At 32.3% G+C, this 23242-nt stretch overlaps 2 protein-coding genes and 3 long non-coding RNA genes across 6 annotated transcripts; 4 read left to right on the top strand and 1 right to left on the bottom strand.

Annotated features, from left to right (window-relative positions):
- Positions 1-69: 69 nt before the first annotated feature.
- On the top strand, positions 70-6870 carry LOC140051762 (lysosomal dipeptide transporter MFSD1-like). The gene is made up of 14 exons (XM_072097067.1): positions 70-709; positions 1230-1549; positions 1726-1829; positions 2082-2176; positions 2559-2614; positions 3143-3286; positions 3638-3723; positions 3890-4042; positions 4642-4769; positions 4869-4983; positions 5126-5263; positions 5536-5675; positions 5801-5900; positions 6079-6870. Exons 2-14 carry the CDS (start codon positions 1531-1533, stop codon positions 6190-6192), a joined length of 1392 nt encoding a protein of 463 aa, XP_071953168.1. The 5' UTR covers positions 70-709; positions 1230-1530; the 3' UTR covers positions 6193-6870.
- Positions 6871-9515: 2645 nt separating this feature from the next.
- Positions 9516-11186, top strand: LOC140052693 (uncharacterized). Its single transcript, XR_011845655.1, has 4 exons — positions 9516-9666; positions 10176-10319; positions 10470-10555; positions 11026-11186. It is a non-coding gene; the product is annotated as an uncharacterized lncRNA (long non-coding RNA).
- A 562-nt stretch (positions 11187-11748) lies between these two features.
- LOC140051338 (uncharacterized) lies at positions 11749-12570 on the top strand. Its single transcript, XR_011845508.1, has 3 exons — positions 11749-11857; positions 12038-12175; positions 12507-12570. It is a non-coding gene; the product is annotated as an uncharacterized lncRNA (long non-coding RNA).
- Positions 12571-18177, top strand: LOC140051337 (uncharacterized). Its single transcript, XR_011845507.1, has 3 exons — positions 12571-12646; positions 16979-17078; positions 17355-18177. It is a non-coding gene; the product is annotated as an uncharacterized lncRNA (long non-coding RNA).
- Positions 18178-18179: 2 nt separating this feature from the next.
- LOC140051336 (lysosomal dipeptide transporter MFSD1-like) lies at positions 18180-23219 on the bottom strand. 2 transcript variants are annotated; one of them, XM_072096522.1, is made up of 13 exons: positions 22955-23005; positions 22718-22821; positions 22357-22448; positions 22046-22101; positions 21800-21943; positions 21583-21668; positions 21206-21361; positions 20742-20875; positions 20527-20641; positions 20100-20237; positions 19848-19987; positions 19562-19661; positions 18180-19359 (listed from the first exon to the last, which is right to left on the bottom strand). In XM_072096522.1, exons 2-13 carry the CDS (start codon positions 22751-22753, stop codon positions 19174-19176), a joined length of 1383 nt encoding a protein of 460 aa, XP_071952623.1. In that variant the 5' UTR covers positions 22754-22821; positions 22955-23005; the 3' UTR covers positions 18180-19173. The 2 variants fall into 2 exon arrangements, with proteins under 2 accessions (XP_071952623.1, XP_071952622.1); XM_072096521.1 differs by lacking the exon at positions 22955-23005 and adding an exon at positions 23124-23219 and having other exon boundaries at positions 18634-19359.
- Between the last annotated feature and the right edge of the window lie 23 nt (positions 23220-23242).

The raw sequence follows: 23242 nt of genomic DNA on the forward strand, positions 1-23242 counted from the left end.
AAAAATCTTAAAATACAGGGGTACCAAAGGGTGTAATTATTGAATTAAATTATTACATCATTTTAATTGATACTGTTTAGTCTATTCATTTGTCTCAAGTTTTAAAATGTACACAAGGACTACTACTACTAATACTATCATATAATAGTTGTACATTACATTTTATAAATAATTCAAACAGATTGATTTATTTTATATAATGTTAGTTCCTTGTAATTCTTATTCCTGATCTACAGTTTCACTGAACCTCTCATACACCATCCCCTATTTCACTTCGTGCAAGCCCATATCTAGAGAAGCTGAATATGCTTAAACTAGCCTAGTTTATGACGATTTTTTCCCTTTTTTGTAGAGAAAAGACCCCTCTGTACATATCAAGGATATTACAGGGTTTGACGTTTTTTGTTTTAAGCATTCTTTTTCACCTTTTCCATCCCTCTGTATCTCACCTGAGCACAGGATCCAAAACCTTGTCACCTTGGTGTCTTATTTTAAGCATATTTCCACCAGGGGAAGCTATTCCCATTCCTGAGCTCAGAATTTTATTACATCATAAAACTAGATGAAAATACAAGTGGATAAAGCAATGCCTTGGTTTATACAAATCAAATACAAATGGATAAAGCAATGCCTTTGATTTATGCAAATGAAGGGCAGTAGTGGAAACAGAATGGAAGTCTAGCTCCATGGAATTAAATCATCACACCTGGTCAGAATAAAGGACTAGAGGTCAGAATAAAGGACTAGAGGTCAGAATAAAGGACTAGAGGTCAGAATAAAGGACTAGAGGTCAGAATAAAGGACTAGAGGTCAGAATAAAGGACTAGAGGTCAGAATAAAGGACTAGAGGTCAGAATAAAGGACTAGAGGTCAGAATAAAGGACTAGAGGTCAGAATAAAGGACTAGAGGTCAGAATAAAGGACTAGAGGTCAGAATAAAGGACTAGAGGTCAGAATAAAGGACTAGAGGTCAGAATAAAGGACTAGAGGTCAGAATAAAGGACTAGAGGTCAGAATAAAGGACTAGAGGTCAGAATAAAGGACTAGAGGTCAGAATAAAGAACTAGAGGTCAGAATAAAGGACTAGAGGTCAGAATAAAGGACTAGAGGTCAGAATAAAGGACTAGAGGTCAGAATAAAGGACTAGAGGTCAGAATAAAGGACTAGAGGTCAGAATAAAGGACTAGAGGTCAGAATAAAGGACTAGAGGTCAGAATAAAGGACTAGAGGTCAGAATAAAGGACTAGAGGTCACAATCATTTTGAGATATCTTTCTGCTGTTACTTGTGTGACATTATTCTACAGATTTTATTTTATATATAACAATTTACATAAAATATTAATTATTCATATTGTTAAATGTCAGTATTATAAATAAAACCCTGCTTTTGCTGTTTAGCCAGCATATTGTAAACCCTTATTGTAAACCATATTTTGCTTTTTTTAAAAGCATTTTGTTTTCGAAAATTGATTTACAATGAAAAAATATTGGATTTTATCAAAACTGGTTTTTATTAGCCCGTGCCAATCATGCCGTCAGCCACAAAGGGTAGGTATTATCATCATCATCCTTATTAAAGCTTGTATTGTATGTTATATCATTGTTACCACGCTGGTCAATATATAAACAAAACAAACGTGCTTTTATATTATTACACTTTTTAATTGTGTATATATATATTTTTTTTAATTGCTGGTTTTAATTACATTTTTATTACATTGTAGGATATTATCGTTTCCTTATTCTCACTTTCAACTCTTTGGCTCTTGTTGGATGTTATTATTGTTATGATATACCAAGTACTATTCAAGGGATTCTTCAAGCACCGGTGAGTAAAGAACACGTTGGTAACTACTGTACCTTCTGATGAACAAATAAATGTGAAATATTAAGTCAATATTTGTTGCCTACTAACTTGTTTTGGAGTATGTTTTTGTTATCATAACACCATCATCAGATATTGTATGCATCCAAAACAGAATATTTTGGCAAAAAAGCCGATATTGTATTATTTGGTGGCTTGCTTAAAAACATCAAATGAGACATAACTTTATTAAATTGATTAATTTGTTAATTTCAGCTGTCTTGTAACGAATCAAATATTACAGAATGCACTGAGGGATTTGGACTGAATTCAGTACAATACAACCAACTATATGCTATTAGTTCATTTTCGTAAGTTATGTAGCTTTTTAGCATTCAGTATAGATTTAATCCGTGTGTATTATTTGCACCATTCTCATGATGCAAAAACAGCATGTAATTTTTATATATCTGAAATTTGTTTTGGTAAATGTTTCGCAAATAATATGCTTGCTACACAGGCATGATGTGTGATTGCGTATTGGGGCGTGGCTTCAAACTTTTGTTTGTGATGTGTACCTTCTTCATGTTAAAACGCTTTTTGAATAGTGATTTAGTAATGTATAACGACTATGGCTAAGATATAGGGAAAAAATAATTAAGGCATTCCAAAATGGATGAAGTGCATGTCTTATTGTAATCTCTATACCTACAGTACCACCCATTTTCTACAAACTTTTAATATTTATTTTAGATGTGGAGTTTCTGTTTTGATAGCAGGGTATTTAGTTGACAGATGTGGGAATGTAGGTAAGTTATTTTATGATTCTATTCTAGTGTTCTGCATAGATTCAGGCTAGGATCAATGTTCTTTGGAGTAAAATTATTTTGTGAATTATTTTATTTTGTTAATCTTTATAAATTCCATTTATTTTGTTTTTTAAATTGTTGCATGTTTATGTCTTGTCATATTGTATATTTGTGAGAGTCCTTAATGATCAGCTTCGGCTGGATGCACCTCCTCTTTGTCATATTGTATATTTGTGAGAGTCCTTAATGATCAGCTTCGGCTGGATGCACCTCCTCTTTGTCATATTGTATATTTGTGAGAGTCCTTAATGATCAGCTTCGGCTGGATGCACCTCCTCTTAAAATATTGTATATTTGTGAGAGTCCTTAATGATGGCAGCTTCGGCTGGATGCACCTCCTCTTAAAATATTGTTGAAATAAATAAGTGCAATAAATAAAATAATTCAGCCTAATTTTGGCATAAACATTCAGACCAACAATAAATGGCAGATTTTTGTGTTATACTTTTCTATATTTTGTTATTCTAGTTGGACTAATCATGTTTTCAGTGTTTGCTGTGATTGGAACATTAATTTTCGCAATTTCTGCATTATTCAAGGGAGCATTACTAATGTTTCCAGGGATGTTAATTGGCCGTCTGTTTTTTGGTAGTGCATATGGCTCAACGTCGGGTAAGATTTTATCCCTCTTTCAAAGTGTACTGTATTCATGTTTAATTTACTAAAAAATATGAGGTCAATTTGGTGAAAGTTAGATGAATAGCAGCTTTTAAAGTTGTCATTCGTCTTGTTAGGAAGCCTAGCAATCATGCCTTCACTTTCGTTCAAATTTACTTTTCAAAATTTGGAAAGCGGCCTCAATATTTTGTTACCATGAAACTTAAACTTACCTAAAATTTATTTTTACTAGCTTACGAAAATGACGACATTTCTGTGATGTATTCGTTTTGGTAATCCTATTTGTAAGGATGCGAAACCTCGCTATTACCAACAACATTCAATTTTACTTTGCTTATTTTCCAGTTATTGCAAATAGAATGACTGCATTCTGGTTCAAAGATAAAGAAATTGCTTTAGCTTTTGGATTTGTTATTTCAAGTTGGAGAGCTGTAAGTTTTTTCTTTGTTTTTGCATCATCATCATCATCATCATCATCATCATCATCATCAATATAGTAAAAAGTAATTTCATAAGGTGGAAAATAAAGAATTTTCATTGAAGCACTTACATATTTGTTAATAGTAATGCATATATATAAATATTTCTATTCTATAGGCTGGTTGTTTAAATTTCTTCTTAAGTAAGAGCTTTGCAAATGATTTTGGTGTAATTTGGACTCTGTGGTTCGGTACATTGCTTGTGTGTATAAGTTTTCTTGCTGCAATTGTTAGTAGTGCTTTAGAAATACATGGAAAGAAGCAACTACCGGTTTGTACAAATTGTTAAATATTAATAAAAAGAAAATTGTTCAATATCATTAACATCATCATCATAAAAATCAATATCACTATCATCATGATCACACTCTTGTGGTTTTCCATATAAAAAGATAGCGTGTGACAGCAGAGGCTGAAATGAATGATTGTAGTATCCCTCTACTACCTGTATTTCCAAAAGATGCACACGCCAGATGTGTACACTGGACCTCCATTCCTGATCCTAGACGATTCACATTGCTAAATCTCTGTCTACACAAATCAAACTTTATGTGAAAAAAATGTGATATGGCCATATATGGACATGATGATGTCATATCACTACCAGATTTGGGCACATCACACTTTTGTTTGTCAAACTTGTTTGATAGTGTAGACAGAGCTTATCAAAACTAGTTTTCACACTGGAGAGCACACCATACAAAACATAGGTGTTGTTTTTTAACTCCTGAATTTAAGGCTATAGTTCTACCATAGATATTTAACAATATAATCATTTTTTTTTTTATTTTACTGTAGGCATTCAATTATAGATTTAATATTTTTTCATGTACAATTAATAATAATGTCTTTTTTCCTAATTTTACTCAGATAATCGATTATAAACTTGTAACATTTCGGCTTCTTGATGTCGTTAAACTTTCACCTCTATACTGGTTGACAAGTGCATCATTGGCCTTAAATTTTAGCATAATTTACGCATTTATTGCTGATTCAAGGTAAATACCAATTATAAATGACAGTTTAAAAGAATGTACTTAAATGTCATTTATTTCAATTTCTTTGTATGATATATTTATTTATGATTTTTTTACCAGTGAATTTATTCGAATCAAGTATAACTACGCCGCAGATTCAACAGCGCCATCGTACTACACTGGGACTGTGTATTTAGTCGCAACATTTCTCAGTCCAATTATTGGTATGCTAATTGTAAGCATCATTTTTATTTATCCTCTTTACCATGTTCCTTTATTTCAACATAAATATTTAATGATAAAATTACAACATATATTCTTTCAGGGAAATAATAAAATGTAACATTATTTTGTCTTAAATTTTATTTAATTTGCAGGACCAGATAGGTAGACGATGTTTATTAGGTGTCTTTAGCAGCATTGGTTCAATCCTGGTATTTTGTATGTTTGCTTTCACTCACTTTCACCCTTTAATTGGTACAATTCTTCTGGGCATTATCGTTGGAATCACAGGTGTAAGTTTTTTTATTAATTTCTTTCATTTTTAGTATTTCATATTTAGTGTAACCAATACCATGAAAGAGTGATATTACAATCTTCAACGATGTCAAATTATATATGGATTTTATTTCAGCTAATTCCATTTTTTTCTTCAAATACACTACACAATATTTAATTACCTATATTGTATTAGGATTGATTTAACAACATAAAGTATCGCTTAGGTACATTTCCTAAGTTTTAATTTACCAAAGAAACTATCTTAACTTTGCTGTACCTTTAACAGACAGCACTGTGGTCATGTTTACCATTGGTTGTTCCAGAGGCAATTCTTGGTACCGCTATGGGGGTGTCAACATGTATTGTTATGTTGAGTATATCATCCTGTAATATGATTGTTGGTGAAATATTACAAGATCAAGAACAGTAAGTAGTATGAGCATTCATATTTTTCATCTGAAGATTTTTAGCATGAACAATACATTATGATTATTTACTTTTATTACTTTACTGGTCACACAACACAAATTAGCATACTTTTTTTTTTACAGAAATGAGAAAAGATGGAAATTGGTGATGATATTCTTACTAGGCTTGTCTGTTGTGTACTTAATTATAAATATATTGACTTACATCATTGACATTAAAAAGGTGAGCACACATGTTGTAAGAATGTTATCAAATAATGTTTGTAGACTTCTTCCTCTCTGTGGCTTGTTTGCCTTCTGTAACCCAGACTTATGTATTGTGATTAATCCTAATTCATTTGTTTGAATAAATATATTTCTAAATTTAATCATATTCTTAAATGTGTTATGTTCTTCGACAGGGTGGTGTACTAAATACAACGAAAAAGAAGACAAAGAAATCAAGACCTTCTTCAGAAACACAAGATGCATTATTCACAAATACTGAGAATGAAGGAATTCCATTGATTCATTAATTTAATTTGATAGAAATCTGTTTAGACCTGTTAGTAAATTAAAAAATTATACAATAAAATAAAAATCAATTTCATGCATTGAAGTATTATAAAATGGTTAAACAAGTAATATGATCAAGAGGCTGAGGGGTAGCTGACTCATATTGCTTAAGCTGCCCCTGCCCAGAATTTAGTGATCTCTTTTTATTTATATATTGTGCTGATTTTATGCTGGTCAAATAAATAAACGAAATGAATCACAGTGGACAATACAAAAACAATATCATATATATTTATTATGTATACACTCGCACAATCAATGTGGTCTTATTTTAGTCACCAAAATGACAAATTTACATAACTTTCCTTACCTCCACTTAATGACAATTCCTAGGAAGAGTGAAGAGGCCTACGGTAATAAGATGTATTTAATATTTAGCCTTTAAAAAGTTGTTTTTGTCTGCGCAGGTGTCAATTATGGCCCTGGACACAGTATGGCCCTGGACACAGTATGGCCCTGGACACAGTATTTTATACACAAATTCATAGTTTAAAATCACCCCACCCCCAACCAATAAAAAAAATGCAAAATAAGATTATAAATGTTTACATTGAAAGGGTTCGTTACATCAATGTTGTATGGTTTACCCTTTGTGGAAAACACATGGAATAATCAGGTATGTTATTTATTTTTATGATCAGACAAGAAAATCAAATAATATCAGTCAAAACAATTTCAAAATATCTGTCAACAAAAGTGGTTATAGATGTGACTATCATTCTAATATTTGATATCTAAAAATTTACATAAAATATTAATTAATTCATTATATTTGATTGCTATTTGAATACTAAAATCCTATTGTTATTTATACAGCATATTGTAACTGTATTTTTTTGTGCACAGTATTTGTAGTTTTTATCAAGTACATACGTAAATATAATTTTATGTAACATATTTATTAAAAAATTGATTTGCAGTTAAGGAAAAATGTCAGTTACTTACTAGACTGTGTCAATTATGGTGGCTTTATCAGCCACAAAGGGTAGCTAAGTTTTTTTTTATTATTTAGAGATAACAAATTAAATTATAATTTTGATCTGCTTGCATTTGACTGTATTGTACTGTTTTATATTATATGTGTGGTAGTATATCCTGTGTATTTTCAGTAAATTGCTGTTGGTGTTTAAATAAGTATTTATTACATTGTAGGATATTATCGTTTCCTTATTCTCACTTTCAACTCTTTGGCTCTTGTTGGATGTTATTATTGTTATGATATACCAAGTACTATTCAAGGGATTCTTCAAGCACCGGTGAGTAAAGACAACTTTGGTACCTACTGTACCATGTGAACAAAATTTCATTCCTGAAGATCAACAAATACTTGTGAAATATTGATCACAAGTTCAAGTTATCTTTATTGTGTTTTCACAAACAAAAATTACAATGGGTTGCCTTTCTTTTTTGAGTATTTCCTATATTATAATTCAAACTTATTTGTGGAGACCATCATCAGATTTTGTATACATAAAAAAAACAGCGTATTTTGGCAAAAAGCTGATATGGAAATATCATCATTAACTGCAAGGTATTTTTTATGATATGTTGATATAAGTTTGCAGTACACCACATATATTAGTTCTGAAAGGAAATGTTTCGACCAATATGCTTTGATCGTCCTCAGGAATCAACGAAAGGTATCTTTTCCTAATATGAAGCTAAATAAAAAATGTGATTTTTCAATTTCAGCTGTCATGTAACGAATCAAATAATACAGAATGCACTGAGGGATTTGGACTGAATTCAGTGCAATACAACCAACTATATGCTGTTAGTTCGTTATCGTAAGTTAACGGAAGATTTTATAATGATTTTTTTAATTTTTTTTATTTTTATTTCAACAATATTTTATGAGGGTGGTCCATCCAGCATCAGCTGATCATTAGGGACCCTCAAACAATACAAACAGTAAATACAAAATGAACTATAAAAACACAAAATTCACAAAGATATAAAACATAAATAAATAAATATATATAAATATACAGTATGCCAACAATGAAAGAAGGATAAAAAGAAATAAAATCAGAGAGAGAGAGTTACGAATGCTTAAAGGTAGAGAATTAAAGAAAGAAGGAGCATTGAAACTAAAAGAAAGTTTAAAGATTTCAAGGTAAGGACGAGGGATAAGAAGATCTCCTTTAGTAATTTGCCTAGTGTTCATACGGCCGTTGGAAGTTACTTAAGTTAAAAGCTGACAGATAGTAAGTGGAGCAGAGTGATGAAGAGCTTTGAAAGATAGACATGCAAGCTGAAAGAGGTATCGTTCATGGAAGGGGAGAGTCTTAGCACTGGAAAAGTGATGAGGAGAGAGATGTGTAGTGGGAGATAGATTGAGTAGTAGACGGATAGCTTTATTCTGGATTTTTTAAAGTTTAGTGGTAGAAGAAGGTTTAGAACCCCAGACAGAGCAGCAGTAGTCAAGTCTAGAAAGGAAAAGTGAATTGTACAGAAGATGAAGAGAAGATTTGTTTGTAAATTTAGAGGTACGTTTGAGTAAGTAGATAATAGAATTGAGTTTTTTACAGAGGGAAGATATGTGAGATTTCCAGGTTAGAGTATTGTCAATTATGAATCCAAGGCGTTTGTGAGAAGTAACAGATTGAATAGGAGAATCATTAAGAGTAAGGGTGATAGAGTTAGATTTAAGTTTTTGAGAAGAGCCAATGAGCATAGATTTAGTTTTTGAGATACTGAGTGTTAGTCTGTTAGATTTTAGCCAGGTAGAGAGATGAATTAGAGCATTATTAAGATTCTGTTCAATAAGTTTAGAAGAGGAGTTAGAATAGTAGATGATGGTATCGTTAACATGTAGATTGATAATAATAATATAATAATAATTAGAGTTATGAGAGATTAGAGAAGATGAAAGGTCGTTAATGTAGATGGAAAAGAGAAGAGGACCAAGAGTGGAGCCTTGAGGAACTCCAGTAGAAAGAAAACCAGAGGAAGAAAGAGTTTTTTCAAAAAGAACTTTTCATATCCTACAGTATGTCACCATTGTGACATACTGTAGGATATGAAAAATATGATTTAAGGCCTTCCATATAGGATGAATTACAGGGTGCTCTTTATATGCTGCATAACACCACATTTTTTTTTATATTAACAACCAAATTTCTGCTAAGTACTGTGTGTGTTTTACAAAAAACAGTGTTGCAATGTAAAATATTACCTAAAATAATAAATAAAGTAAATGGGAGGTGATTTAGTCACAGGCTTTTTTTTTTCACAGGCGAGCCCTGTGATATTTCAAAGATGTATTTTAAAATATTAATCTACTTATACTTATAATTCATTTTTATTTACATTTATATCAACTATTGAAATTACAGTTTCTTAATTTAAAAGATATTCTATTGCATGATGTTTTAGATGTGGAGTTTCTGTTTTGATAGCAGGGTATTTAGTTGACAGATGTGGGAATGTAGGTAAGTTATTTTATGTTGTATTAATGATAATATAAATTTTGTTCCTAATATAGCTATAAATGATATAAAAACCAAGTCTGTTTCCTGATAAAAAACAATAATCTACTCTACTATCCATTCACATACAATAGAACCATGTCTTTTATATTTGTAAAACGTATCACAACTTAAAACAAAAAAAAGGTTTTCCAATTAATCTATTCCAGTCGTCCATAAATTCACAGTCTAGTATCAATCCTTGAGTAAAGTGAACAATGTTCCTATAATACAGTATAGAACTCTGTTTACAATATCAAACTAGTATGACAACAGAATGTGGTGTGCCCATGGTAGTGATATGCCCAAACATGGTATTGAGATGACATCCTCATGTCCAAATATGGGCACATCACATTTTTTGTCACATAAAGTTAAGTTTGATAGTGTATACAGAGCTTAATGGCATACAAATAACAATGGGTGATTTTGGGCTTTCTGTGAAAGATTTTTTTTAAATTGTGTTTTTCTAGTTGGACTAATCATGTTTTCAGTGTTTGCTGTGATTGGAACATTTATTTTCGCAATTTCTGCGTTATTCAAGGGAGCATTACTAATGTTTCCAGGGATGTTAATTGGCCGTCTGTTTTTTGGTAGTGCATATGGCTCTGCATCGAGTAAGTAATGTTAGGCCAGTATATTATGAAGGATACAAATAAGGACAATCTAAAAGATTACCATGATATTAACCAATTAGTTAGTTAGTTAGTTAGTTAGCATTCATATTAAATAAATGGAACAGACTTATTTATTTGCTTATTTTCCAGTTATTGCAAATAGAATGACTGCATTCTGGTTCAGAGATAAAGAACTTGCTTTAGCTTTTGGGTTTGTTATTTCAAGTTGGAGAGCTGTAAGTTTTATCTTTGTTTTTGCATCATCATCACAGTGGCATAATGACTATAAGTGCTCACTGGCTAAACCAAAGCCCCCTAGAGCATCAGAAACACATAACTACCCTTTAGGGGTGCCAAACTAGAGGCCTTGCCCACCTGAGTTAGACCACTGCATCATAATCATCAACATCATCAATGTCTTTACCTTAATCATGTAAGTAAATTCTTATAGACTAATGGTCTACAGGTATGAACGTCAGGCTATTAATCTGGATGTTGTGGGTCCTAGTCCCATGCACTTACCCAAAATAGAAGAGTTCTTATGTATATTATATCAGGGCAAAACAGAGTAAGGCAAAAGAGAGAAGGGCAACACAGAGTAGGGCAAAAGAGAGAAGGGCAACACAGAGTAGGGCAAAACATGTGGTTAAATCATCATAACATACTCAATAGTAATGCAAATATTTTTAAAATTAAAATTCTATAGGCTGGTTGTTTAAATTTCGTCTTAAGTAAGAGCTTTGCAAATGATTTTGGTGTAATTTGGACTCTGTGGTTCGGTACATTGCTTGTGTGTATAAGTTTTCTTGCTGCAATTGTTAGTAGTGCTTTAGAAATACATGGAAAGAAGCAACTACAGGTTTGTACAAATTGCTATACAGCATCTTCATCAAGTCAATATCGGTACATTTTCTTGATTTTACTTTAATAAATATTGAAAACAGACTTTAATTTGTATAATAATGCCTTTTTTCTTAATTTCACTCAGACAATTGATTATAAATGTTTTCGTCTTCTTGATGTCGTTAACTTTTCACCTCTATACTGGTTGACAACTGGATCAATGGCCGTCAATTATGGCATAGTTTACGCATTTATTGCTGACTCAAGGTAAATACCAAGTAGCATAGATGACATTTTAAGAAAATGTACTTAAGTTGTTGGCATTTTAATCATCAATTGCTGACTTTTGTGTGCTTTATCGCATGAAACCGAAAGAGAAAGTGAACTGGATGTTTTATGATGAGCTTTGATCAGCGATTTAACAGGTCATTGTATACATTAAAAATGACCTGAGTAAACTTAAATAAATTCAATGTCAGAGTCTTGGTATCAGATGTGTTATATATCTGTCCATAGTATTTTATTTGTAAATTATTTCATTATTATATTATTATTTCATTATTATATTCATTATTACCAGTGAATTTATACGAATCAAGTGTAACTACGCCCCAGATTCAACAGCGCCATCGTACTACACTGGGACTGTGTATTTGGTTGCAACATTTCTCAGTCCAATCATTGGTATGCTAATTGTAAGCAACATTTTTTTTGTTTTAATTCCGATATTCCTCTAGTACTTTATCCCAATCAAGGATTTCCTTACCCCAATCACATGAATAATACAAAAACTATCCCTTTTCCTCCAACACACCTCTAATCAGCAGAATAATACAACAGTTATGTAATGTTGTCATATATGTAATTTATTGCAGGACCAAATAGGTAGGCGATGCTTAATAGGTGTCTTTTGCAGCATTGGTTTAATCCTGGTATTTTGTATTTTTGCTTTTACCGACTTTCATCCATTCATTGGTTCAATTCTTCTGGGCATCGTTGTTGGAACCACTAATGTAAGAACCGTATTCAGATTCAGATTTATTTGGTCCTTGCAGAAATTCATGACAGGCACAATATAGCTGACATAACAATACAATAACATACAAAATATATATAAGTAAAGTAAATACAGTATAAACAAGTAAAGAGTTGTAATAAAGATACACATCTTTAAGTAATAAGTTGGAAGACCAAACCTTACAACTTGTTACCAGTTGTAACAATTTATGCAGATGTAGGTATAACTCTACAAATAACATCTTAGATTAGTGTCTCAGTCTATTTCAGTTATTTCACCAATTATGTTAACAGTTACTTGTATTATTAAGTGTTTTGCTTTAATAGCCAGCTCTGTGGTCATGTATAGCATTAGTTGTTCCAGAGGCAATTCTTGGTACCGCTATGGGGGTGACAATGTGTATTGTTATGTTGAGTATATCATTCTGTAATATGATTGTTGGTGAAATATTACAAGATCAAGAACAGTAAGTATGAGCATTCATATTTTTCATCTGAAGATTTTTAGCATGAGGAATAAATTACGATTAATTACTTTTATTATTACTTTACTGCACACACAACACAAATGAGCATTCAGATTTTCAGATTCTTTTTAGCATAAGCAATATTCAATTCAATTCAATTCAAGGAACATTTATTCACGTCCAAAAGACAAAAGTAACAAAAACAAAATGGCAAGTGATAAAACAAGAAAATGGACGAAGGCAAATCCCAAAAAGATTACAATCTTGTGACGGGATTGCCTTTACAAAATATTTAAATAAGAGAAGAAAAAAAAAAAAATATATATATAAATAAAGAAAATAAATTAATTAAACAATAAAGAAATACAAAATATATATAAAACCAGTAGATAAAAGTTGGAATAAAAAATAAAAAAAGAACAGAAAAAAGTACAGCTGCATGGCATATAGCGAATATGATGACAATTGAATAATAAAGATAGCAAGTCACGGAACATGGAAAAAACGACCATATCAAACAGATCGATCAGTAATGAGACAATAGGTAATTTTTTATGTTATTATTAAATGAATAGCGGTTGGCAGCACAGGAAATTGAGGGGGGTAAATTGTTAAACAATAGAGGTCCAGAATATCTAATGCTATGTTGAAAATAATTGGTGTTATGGTTAGGGATATATATGTTATTTCTTGTTCTAGTATAATATTTATGAACGGTATTATTAGGAGCGAAAAGGTCGTTTAGATGGCAAGGGAGAAGTGAGTGAGTGGCCAAAAAAACAAAGACACCTTGCTGGGATAGGTTAATGTCCGAGAGTTTGAGAAGATTGAGTTTGGAGAATAAGTGGGAGGAATGTGACAGTGGATGAGCGCCAGATATAGTCCTGATAGCTTTTTTTTGTAGGATAGAGAGTTTAATGATGTTTGAAGGGTAAGTGTTGGCCCAGACAATGTTACCATAGCTCAAATAAGGAAGGATGAGTGTGCAATAAAGGGTCCTGAGAATATTAGTTGGGAGGAAGGAAGAAAGCCTAGAAATGATCCCAAGGTTCTTAGACACTTTGTTCTCAATTTCTTGGATATGGGGTTTCCATGAGAGAGAGTTGTCGATGATAATGCCAAGAAATTTATTATACTTAACAGAGGGGATTTCTTGATTATCAATAACGACTTTAAATGGGGACACATCAATACCTCTAGTCAACTGCGGGGTTCCGAATAGGATGTAACTACATTTATTATGATTGAGGGAGAGTTTGTTGGCAATAAAGTACTGGGACAAGGGGATAACGTTGGTATTAAAGGTGTCAAAAAGAGTTTGGATATTTTTGTTGGCATGAAAAACTGTAGTGTCATCAGCATATAGAAAAAAATTTAGCAGGTTTGAGGTTCGGTGGATATCATTAATGTAAAAGGTGAACAGAAGCGGGCCAAGTAAGGAGCCCTGGGGAACGCCACAGGTGATAGGGCAAAAATTAGAAATAGAGTTAAAATATTTAGTACATTGGGAGCGGTTAGTGAGATAGCTTTTGAAAACGTTTAAGGCGGGTCCTCGGATTCCATAGTGAGACAATTTAAAAAGAAGAATATTATGATCAATGGTGTCGAAAGCCTTGGAAAGGTCGATGAAAAGTCCGATTCCAAATTGACGATTTTCGAATGCATGAATAATTTTGTTAGTGAGGTCGATCAAAGCCATGGAGGTGTTATGTCCTTTTCTAAAGCCATATTGTCTCTTGAAGAGGATGTTATGTTTGCTGATAAATGAAAATGTTCTATCATAGATAATTCTTTCCAAGGCTTTCGAAAAGATTGACAGGATGGAGATAGGACGATAGTTAGAAAGGTTGGATTTGGGGCCAGATTTGTAAACAGGGGTAACGCGCGCCAGCTTCAACCTGTTCGGAAAAACACCTTTGCAGAGGACAAGATTAAAAATGTGACACAAGGGAAGGGAGATAAGGTTGATAACATGTTTAATGGCTTTAGTATGGAAATCATCAGTACCAGGAGCTTTATTGTTATCGAAGGAGGAGATAATTCTTATGATATCCTCTTCTAGGACGGGGGTTAAGAACATTGATTTCGGATTTGGTTGAGGAAGAAATTCTTTGAAAGAAACATTGCTGGGAGGGATTTTGTTAGCAAGGGAGGGTCCGATTTCGACAAAAAAATCATTAAATGCTTTAGAAATAATGACGAGGTCTTTAGTTGGTACTCCGTTACAGTTGACAGGGGTATTGCCTTTGTGTTGGTTTCGGTTTTTATGGTTCAATAAAGAGTTAATTGATTTCCAGGTTGCCTTAATATCATTTTTTTGCTTGGTGAAAATATCATGAAAGTGGATTCTTTTGGCAATTTTGATAGTGGAGTTAAGTTTATTACGATATCGTTTATATTTGATTTCATTGGCAGGAGAAGGGCGGTGAAGAAATTTTGCATAGAGTTTATGTTTATACTTTATTGATTTTAGCAGTCCATTTGACATCCAAGATTTAATTTTTTTGTTCTTGTTTGTATTGTTCCTTTTCAGTAACGGGAAGTGTTGGTCATAAAGGGCTTTAAGTGTGTTATCAAAGAGGTCATAAGCAAAGTCAGGATCATTAGAATTAAGGATATCAAACCAAGTTTGATTAGAGACATCATGGTAAAAGTTGTTAAGAGACGTATTGTTAATCTGTCTGAGAGATGGGATCTCTTCATTGTTTGAGCTAGTGGCAAAACTATCAGAGAGGTTTGAAATATTAAAAACAGGGAGATGATCAGAGATATCACTATATAGCAGACCACTTATATGAGAACAATCAAATTGATTTGTAATAATATTATCTAATAATGAGGCTGTGGAATTTGTTATTCTGGATGGTCTGTCGATAAGTGGAAGATAGTGATTGCTAAACAGTGTGTTAATGAATTGACGGGCAGTATTGTCGGATTCATGTTTAAGAATGTCAATGTTAAAGTCTCCAAGAATATAAACATTTTTATTTTCTTTTGTTAAATTGGAAAGGACAATGTCAAGTTCAATTAAGAATTGATTTGGGTCAGAGGAGGGGGGTCTATATACAGTACCCACTATAATGTTTTTGTGATGAGGCCGTTTAATTTCAATAAAGATGGATTCGCAGTTGGAAGGGTGTGGGTGTAGGTCACTTCTAATGGAGAATTGTAGAGTATCAAGGATATACATGGCGACTCCTCCACCGTCTTTATGGGTTCTGTGGTTAGAGACAAAATTATAATTTGGGAGTTGGACCAAAGGATTATCGTACTTGAGCCAAGTTTCACTTACTCCAATAATATCGAAAGGCAGATTAATGGATGAAAGGAGTTGTTTAATTTCATCAATGTGCTTGAGGATGCTTCTAGAGTTGAAATGAATAGTGGAGAAGCAATCAGAAAGTGAGTCAACAGGAAATTCATTAGGATCATAATATTGAGAGGGACTGTGGTTGCTGTTGGTGAAAAAATTAGAGTCGGGATCAATGTTAGATGTAGAATTGCCAAGGTTCCTGTTAATGTTATGGTTGTCTGAATAGCTGGGCAAGGGGAAGAAGTTTATGTTTGATAATCGGTCGTGGTACGATGTTCCGTCATCTGCGTTAAGGTTGTACATCAAGTAAAAAATGAAAATATAAAAAGAGAAATCTGTTCAGTGAAAATACTAGTTAATATATAATTTAAAATATATGTATAAAATAAATATAAATAAATATACACTGTATAAATAAATAAACCAATATTAGATCAAACTGAATATTGGAAAAAAGAAAAATTAACAATGCATAAAAACAAGACTGTCAAAGTAAGGCGAGTTAAGCAGAACTCCGGCAAGGAACTAAAAATTGCAAAACAACAAGAGAACATTATGGAATGGTATAAACAATAATGAAAACTACATGAATATGGCAATCAGGCACTTAAACACTTGGATGATAATAGTGTTCAAAGCAATGACACATGGCAATGTAATCTGATTATTTAAAGATTTTTTATACTGAGAAACAATGAAGAAAAAAACTAAGATACCAATAAGATATAACACACAAACACACCATCACACACACACCAACACCCATCCACCCACACGCATGCACAAACGTATTGAATATTGAAGCATACAAAGGTCAATACTCTGTGTGAATATGGTAATAACATAAAACAAAAAACAGAGAAATAAAACACAAACAAATCAAGCCGAAATCGATGGCGAAAATGGGTAAGTAAAATACAAAAGGTGAAAATCATGAGAAAACGTCATAAGAAGTCAATGCAATGATTATGATGATATTACTTTTTACACAAATGAGCTTACATATTTTTTTTTTACAGAAATGAGAAAAGATGGAAATTGGTGATGATATTCTTACTAGGCTTGTCTGTTGTGTACTTAATTATAAATATATTGACTTACATCATTGACATTAAAATGGTGAGCACAAATCTTCTAGATACACGTTATAAGAATGTTATCAAATAGTGTTTGTAGATTTTTTCTTGGTGGCTTGTAGGCCTTCTGTGTACATGCGACTTACATAGCACAATATGTTAAGGCAAGTTTTTAAACCTCCATTCATATATTATAGCATGATTCATATATCATTTTGTATACTTGTTTTTGCAATCTTAAGGAGAATCCAGTCACATTTCTGTATGCACTGTGATCAATATAAATCAATATTCTTAAATGTCTGATGTCCTGTTACAGGATGGTGTACTAAATACAACTAAGAAAAAAAGGAAACCAAATCCTTCCCAGGACAAACAAGATGAAACGCACAAAAATACTGAAAATGAAGGAATTCCATTAATAAAACATTGAATGCGATTTATGTTTTGATAACAAAGAAACAGTAACTGTGCACTGTGTTAGAAAAACCAGCATACTGATAGAAACAGAGTATAAATGGGCACTGTGTTAGAAAAACCAGCATACTGATAGAAACAGAGTATACATGGGCACTGTGTTAGAAAAACCAGCATACTGATAGAAACAGAGTATACATGGGCACTGTGTTATAAAAACCAGCATACTGATAGAAACAGAGTATAAATGGGCACTGTGTTAGAAAAACCAGCATACTGATAGAAACAGAGTATAAATGGGCACTGTGTTAGAAAAACCAGCATACTGATAGAAACAGAGTATAAATGGGCACTGTGTTAGAAAAACCAGCATACTGATAGAAACAGAGTATAAATGGGCACTGTGTTAGAAAAACCAGCATACTGATAGAAACAGAGTATAAATGGGCACTGTGTTAGAAAAACCAGCATACTGATAGACAAAACAGGCAGGAGGGGCCGTTATGTATAAATTCAATTAACTGTGGAATGTCTTTTTAATAAAGAAGCAATGACACTTGAGAGCGATCTCTTTGGGTACATAAAGTTTTGTCATCTGTGTGGGTGCCAAATCTGCAAATTCCACAATTAAAGAATACCTCAACACTCCCGTAATAAGAACATTACTGCACACTTTAACAATAAATAAAACATAAATACATTTATTAATAATTGTATTTCATCCATGCAGACAGTATAGTATTACCATACAAACAAGCAAATTATTAAAAGTAATTTACAGTCATCTTATAAAATTGGAAATTCAACTTTTAAGTATGTTTTGGCAGGACCAGCCTACATGCAATTTTTGCTTTGTTTTTTCTTTATTTAGTCTTTTTAATATATTACTCTACCGTAATAATAATAATAAATGTGGACTTATAAGAGAGCATAAAATACATAAAGCCTATTATGTGCTTAATGTCACCATACATCATAGATTTAAATCCTTGTCTTAATCTTTGTACAATCAGGGAGAGATTGCAATTCTTTATTATTGTGCATTAAATTGTATGCTAGAGTGTCTCTATGATTTATTATGCAAATACCATGCAAGTCCCCTTTTCCAACAGGTACCCTGTGCAGCCACAATATGCGTAACTGAGTTAGTGATTACGAAATCGTAGACTGATTTGCATAAATTACGTATAATGGAAATCTCACTAGCTCTAGTGTGGTTAGTTGAGACGATTCCAGCATATGACCGGAAGTCTTAGTTATTATGATTGTGTTATGTTATACACTACTATATTGAGAAGTTATACAATAAATTATTTTGATTGTGGCATGATTACAAGCCTTCCGTGTTCTTTCTTACATATTATCTCAACTCAAAGTGGCTAGTGAGGCCGCAGTTATACCCTGTGTATTTTAAACAAAGTAAAATGGACAGTATTATTATAAAAATTATATAAAAAATACCCTGTAGACTACAAAGTATAAAGAAATATAAGTTAAATGTGAAATATACCTTGCAGACTATACTGTAGTACGTATAAAGAAACACAAATTATATGTGAAATATAGACTATACTGTAGTACAGTATATACTGTATGTGAATCAATGATTATTATATTCTATACTACTGTATGATCAAAATATTGTTTTTTGTTACTTTTGTGTATTGTTGTGGCGGCAGTAACAGGCCATCATTAATTAAATCGGCAGATCCAGGAACTATCTAAGCATCCTGTGGTTGTATTGGAGGCAGTAATGGTTCGGTCCCATCATACTCAGTAGATCCAGGAACTATCAGAGCATCCTGTGTTTCTGTAGGGCCATCATAGTCAGTAGACTGGATGGACTTTTCAAGCCAATCACTAACACGTTTTCGTTTCTCTTTCCTGCTTTCATTTAAGATTCCACCCTGTCAAAAAATCATTGGAAAATCGTTTAACAATAGATATACACAGTATGTATGTATGTACTGTAAGAGTAGTGTGTTAAAAATGAATGTGTTTTGAGGTAAATATACAGTACAATATGAATATAGAAAGTAAACTCTATTATTTTAACTTCAAACTTCCATCCTGTAAGTAAAACAGCCTCTAATCATGAAGGATACAAACCTTTTTCTTGTCAACAATGTTAAGTAATGCAGCCATTGTTACACAAGCAATTGTGTTGAATAATAGAAATATCATCACCCATTTATATCGTTCAATTTTGCTGTTGAAAAAAAAACATATTTAAAAATAGCACAATATAAGGTCTAGAGCTCTGTCTACATTATCAAGTTAGAAAAAAAAAAATGTACCCAAATATGGTAGTTATATGCCAAAATATGGTAGTGATATGACATCATCATGTCCATATATGTACTACTGGAGTAACAATTACAACAAATATTCTTACTCTTTGGAATCTCCAACTATTGCACCAACAACAACATTTGAAATACCGATGCCAATCATTTGTATTGATGTAGTCAAACCCATTGCTGTGCCAACTGTAGCAGGAGGTACAACTAAAGGTATGGAAGGCCACAGACTTGCCTGGTTAAAATAAAAACAGATGCAAATGTTTTATGGCAAAATCTGAAAGGTTCTTGCGGCCAAGAGTATGAATATTAGAGTGCATTTTATTAATATTATTTTCACTACCTACCGCTGCAAATGAATATGTAACTCCAAGCCACAGTGTACAAACAAGAGCAGTTATGTTGGTAAAAGCTAAAATTCCAAATACTGGAATAGTAAGAAGTCCACAACATAGTGCTAGTATACCACGCATTCCAATATAATCCTGGAATTAAACATTGCAGATACTATAAAATCACACTTTTTAGGCTGAAACGTCAATCATGTATTTAAAAGTAGGAAACATTAATTTCTCTTGAAAACACTAGAAATAAATAAGCATGTTTATTTATAAAATGTATCTCATTGAAAAATGTTTATTTTACCTACTGATAAATGTGATATCCACATAACATGAAACATTTAATTTAAGAAGAACTAAGAATTTGTTTAATAAAATGCTGCAGTAATATAATACAAAGACTATCTATAATGATATACTGTATTGCACTTACAATGACTATCCCAAGAAATGGAGAAAGAACAAGTGAGACATCATATGGAGCTCCAGCATAGTAGGATGGTGTTAAAGAGTCATCAGAATAATTGTACTTGATTTGAATGTAATCACTATAATAATATTAAAGTTAAAATATTAATGTTCAACTATTATGTTTGGTTAATGTCTTGTGTGTTGGAGCATTGATGAAGATAATGGACAATGTTTTACCTTGCGTCAGCAACAAAGGGAAAAACACCATTATAAAAAAACATGATTGTTAAAGCCAGCAACCAAAATCGAGATGAAAAATACACAATATCTTTCAGATGTACTTTCTTAGACTCAGCTTTCACGATTGATTCCTAGGATAAAATTCAAGAATAATTTGAAAAATGTTTATTAGAAAATGAGAAAGGTCACTCATCTTGTATATCTTCATCACCTATCACACTATTTCTAGATAAATGCTAAATTTCTAAATACAGTGGATATACACTAATACAGACGATTCATCTCAATATACTGTATAACAGGAATCATCATGATAGTTCCAATCACTACAATTAAGCTCTGTCTACACTATCAAACTAGTTTGACAAAAAAAAGTGATGTGCCCAAATATGGTAGTGATATGCCCAAATATGGTAGTGATATGACATCATCATGTCCATATATGTGTGCAAATGTGTTACCTGTCCTAACTGTTTTATTCCTGAAACATCTAAAACACTGGTAACAATTGCTGATAGAAATCCAACAGCAACAAGACATGTACCACCCCATAGTGTCCATACAAGACCATGAGCATTCTCAAAGTTCTTTGTAAAGAAGAAGTTTAATACACTGCCCTGAAGGTGAATAAATAGTAGTGGTTAGTCATTTGGACGAGTTATTGCTTTTAACTGGTATACTGCAGTAGTCATTGGTATACTGCAGTATTTTTACATCGAATATAAATCTGACTTAATATGGTAATATCTTCTTTGTAATTTACTTTAAAAACAATGTTTTAGTTAATGGTATTTTAAATATACTATAATAAAATGTAATTCTATAAAGAAAAACTCACAGCTCTTGAAAAACTTAATGTAACTCCAAATGCAAATGCCAACTCTTTATTCCGAAACCAAAATGCTGTAATTCGATTTTGAACAACTAGAAATAAATAAAATATGAATATTATATGAATTTGATGACATTTCCAAAATAATAATAATATAGGTAAGTACATGAAGCCAAGTACGATGATAAAACAGAAACTTTAGTTTGTGATTTTGAACACTTACTTGTTAATGATCCGTTTCCAGAACCAAATAGCAAACGGCCAAGTAACATGACAGGAAACATGGCGGATGTACCTTTCAACATCGAACCAATAGCAAAAAGGCAAGACCCAAGTAAACAAAGACCAGAAAATAAAAACAATCCAACTACAAAAAAAGCAAAATATAATAATTTTTAATTAGTTATTAAAAGCGATATTTTCTCTTTCACTTTAATTCAATCCCAAATTCATTTTTAAACTTTCTTACCAGGGTTACCTAACTTGTCAATCAAAAACCCTGCTCCTATGACAACCAAAGCATTTCTGAAATTAAATAAAATCTAATCATATATCTAATAATATTTAATCATATATTAGTCAAATAAGAAATTAAAGCCTTGTCTAATGACTATCAAACTTTATGTGACAAAAAAATGTGATGTGCTCATATGGACATGATGATGTCATATCACTACCATATTTAGGCACATCACATTTTTTTTCAAACTAGTTTGATAGTGTAGACAGAGTTTTAGGACAAGTAATAAGAAAAACGTAATAATCATGAAGTAATCTTACGTCCATGCATAAACAGCATACAGCAAGTTGTACTGACTGGAACTAAGTCCGAGGCCACCCTCACAAGTAGTATCATTCTTTTTGCAATTATCCTAAATAATAAACAAAATTACAAACTAGTTTATTATCTGGAATAATGTATATGACCAGAAAGTGTCAATAATAACATTGTCAACGATATTGTTACCCGGGAACCACAATTGTTTTATTTAAAACGAGTCGGCCTCGAACCCTTGCCGATGTTGTTGGCTCTTTAGGTACGGTAAACGGCGCCCCTGCCTTAACCGCTCGCCATTTGACTCGCTCAAATGGATAAATTCATTGAAATGATAAAATCTGAGAAAAAGAAAGGTTGACTAACTGGAGCCTGTAGAGTATCTTGAAGAACGCTTGGCATATCAAAACAGAAGTATGTCCCAAATGTCAACAAACAATTGAAAAATAAAACCACAAAGCGATAATAACCTGTTTATAAGAGAAAGAGAAAATTAATGATATCTTAATTTGATCACTGGTATGGGTAAGTTTCCTAAAATGTGCATTAGATTTATTATGATGAGTCAATGATGCATTTGAAATGGCCTCTTCTTATTCTTACATTAATATGCATATTCCAGCAAGAACCAGGTCAACAATGTTGCTGCTTCTGTTTGATCACACCTTTTCAGCTCCTAACTATTTTGAACCAATGGAGGTTTATTAAATAATATTTAAGCTTGAACGATTAGTCTTGAACTAGCCTACTATATAAGCCATGCAATATTTACCCTTTGATGAATTTAGCCAAGCCATGTTTGCAGAAAAAAAGAATTCTTCCCAGAAAAGTCACAAGACCTTCCAGAAAGAGGAAGGGAAGACTGCTGTTGTTTTGAGAGGGCGGTATATA

The sequence above is a fragment of the Antedon mediterranea genome, chromosome 6, assembly GCF_964355755.1.
Source record: "Antedon mediterranea chromosome 6, ecAntMedi1.1, whole genome shotgun sequence".
NCBI lineage: Eukaryota > Metazoa > Echinodermata > Crinoidea > Comatulida > Antedonidae > Antedon > Antedon mediterranea.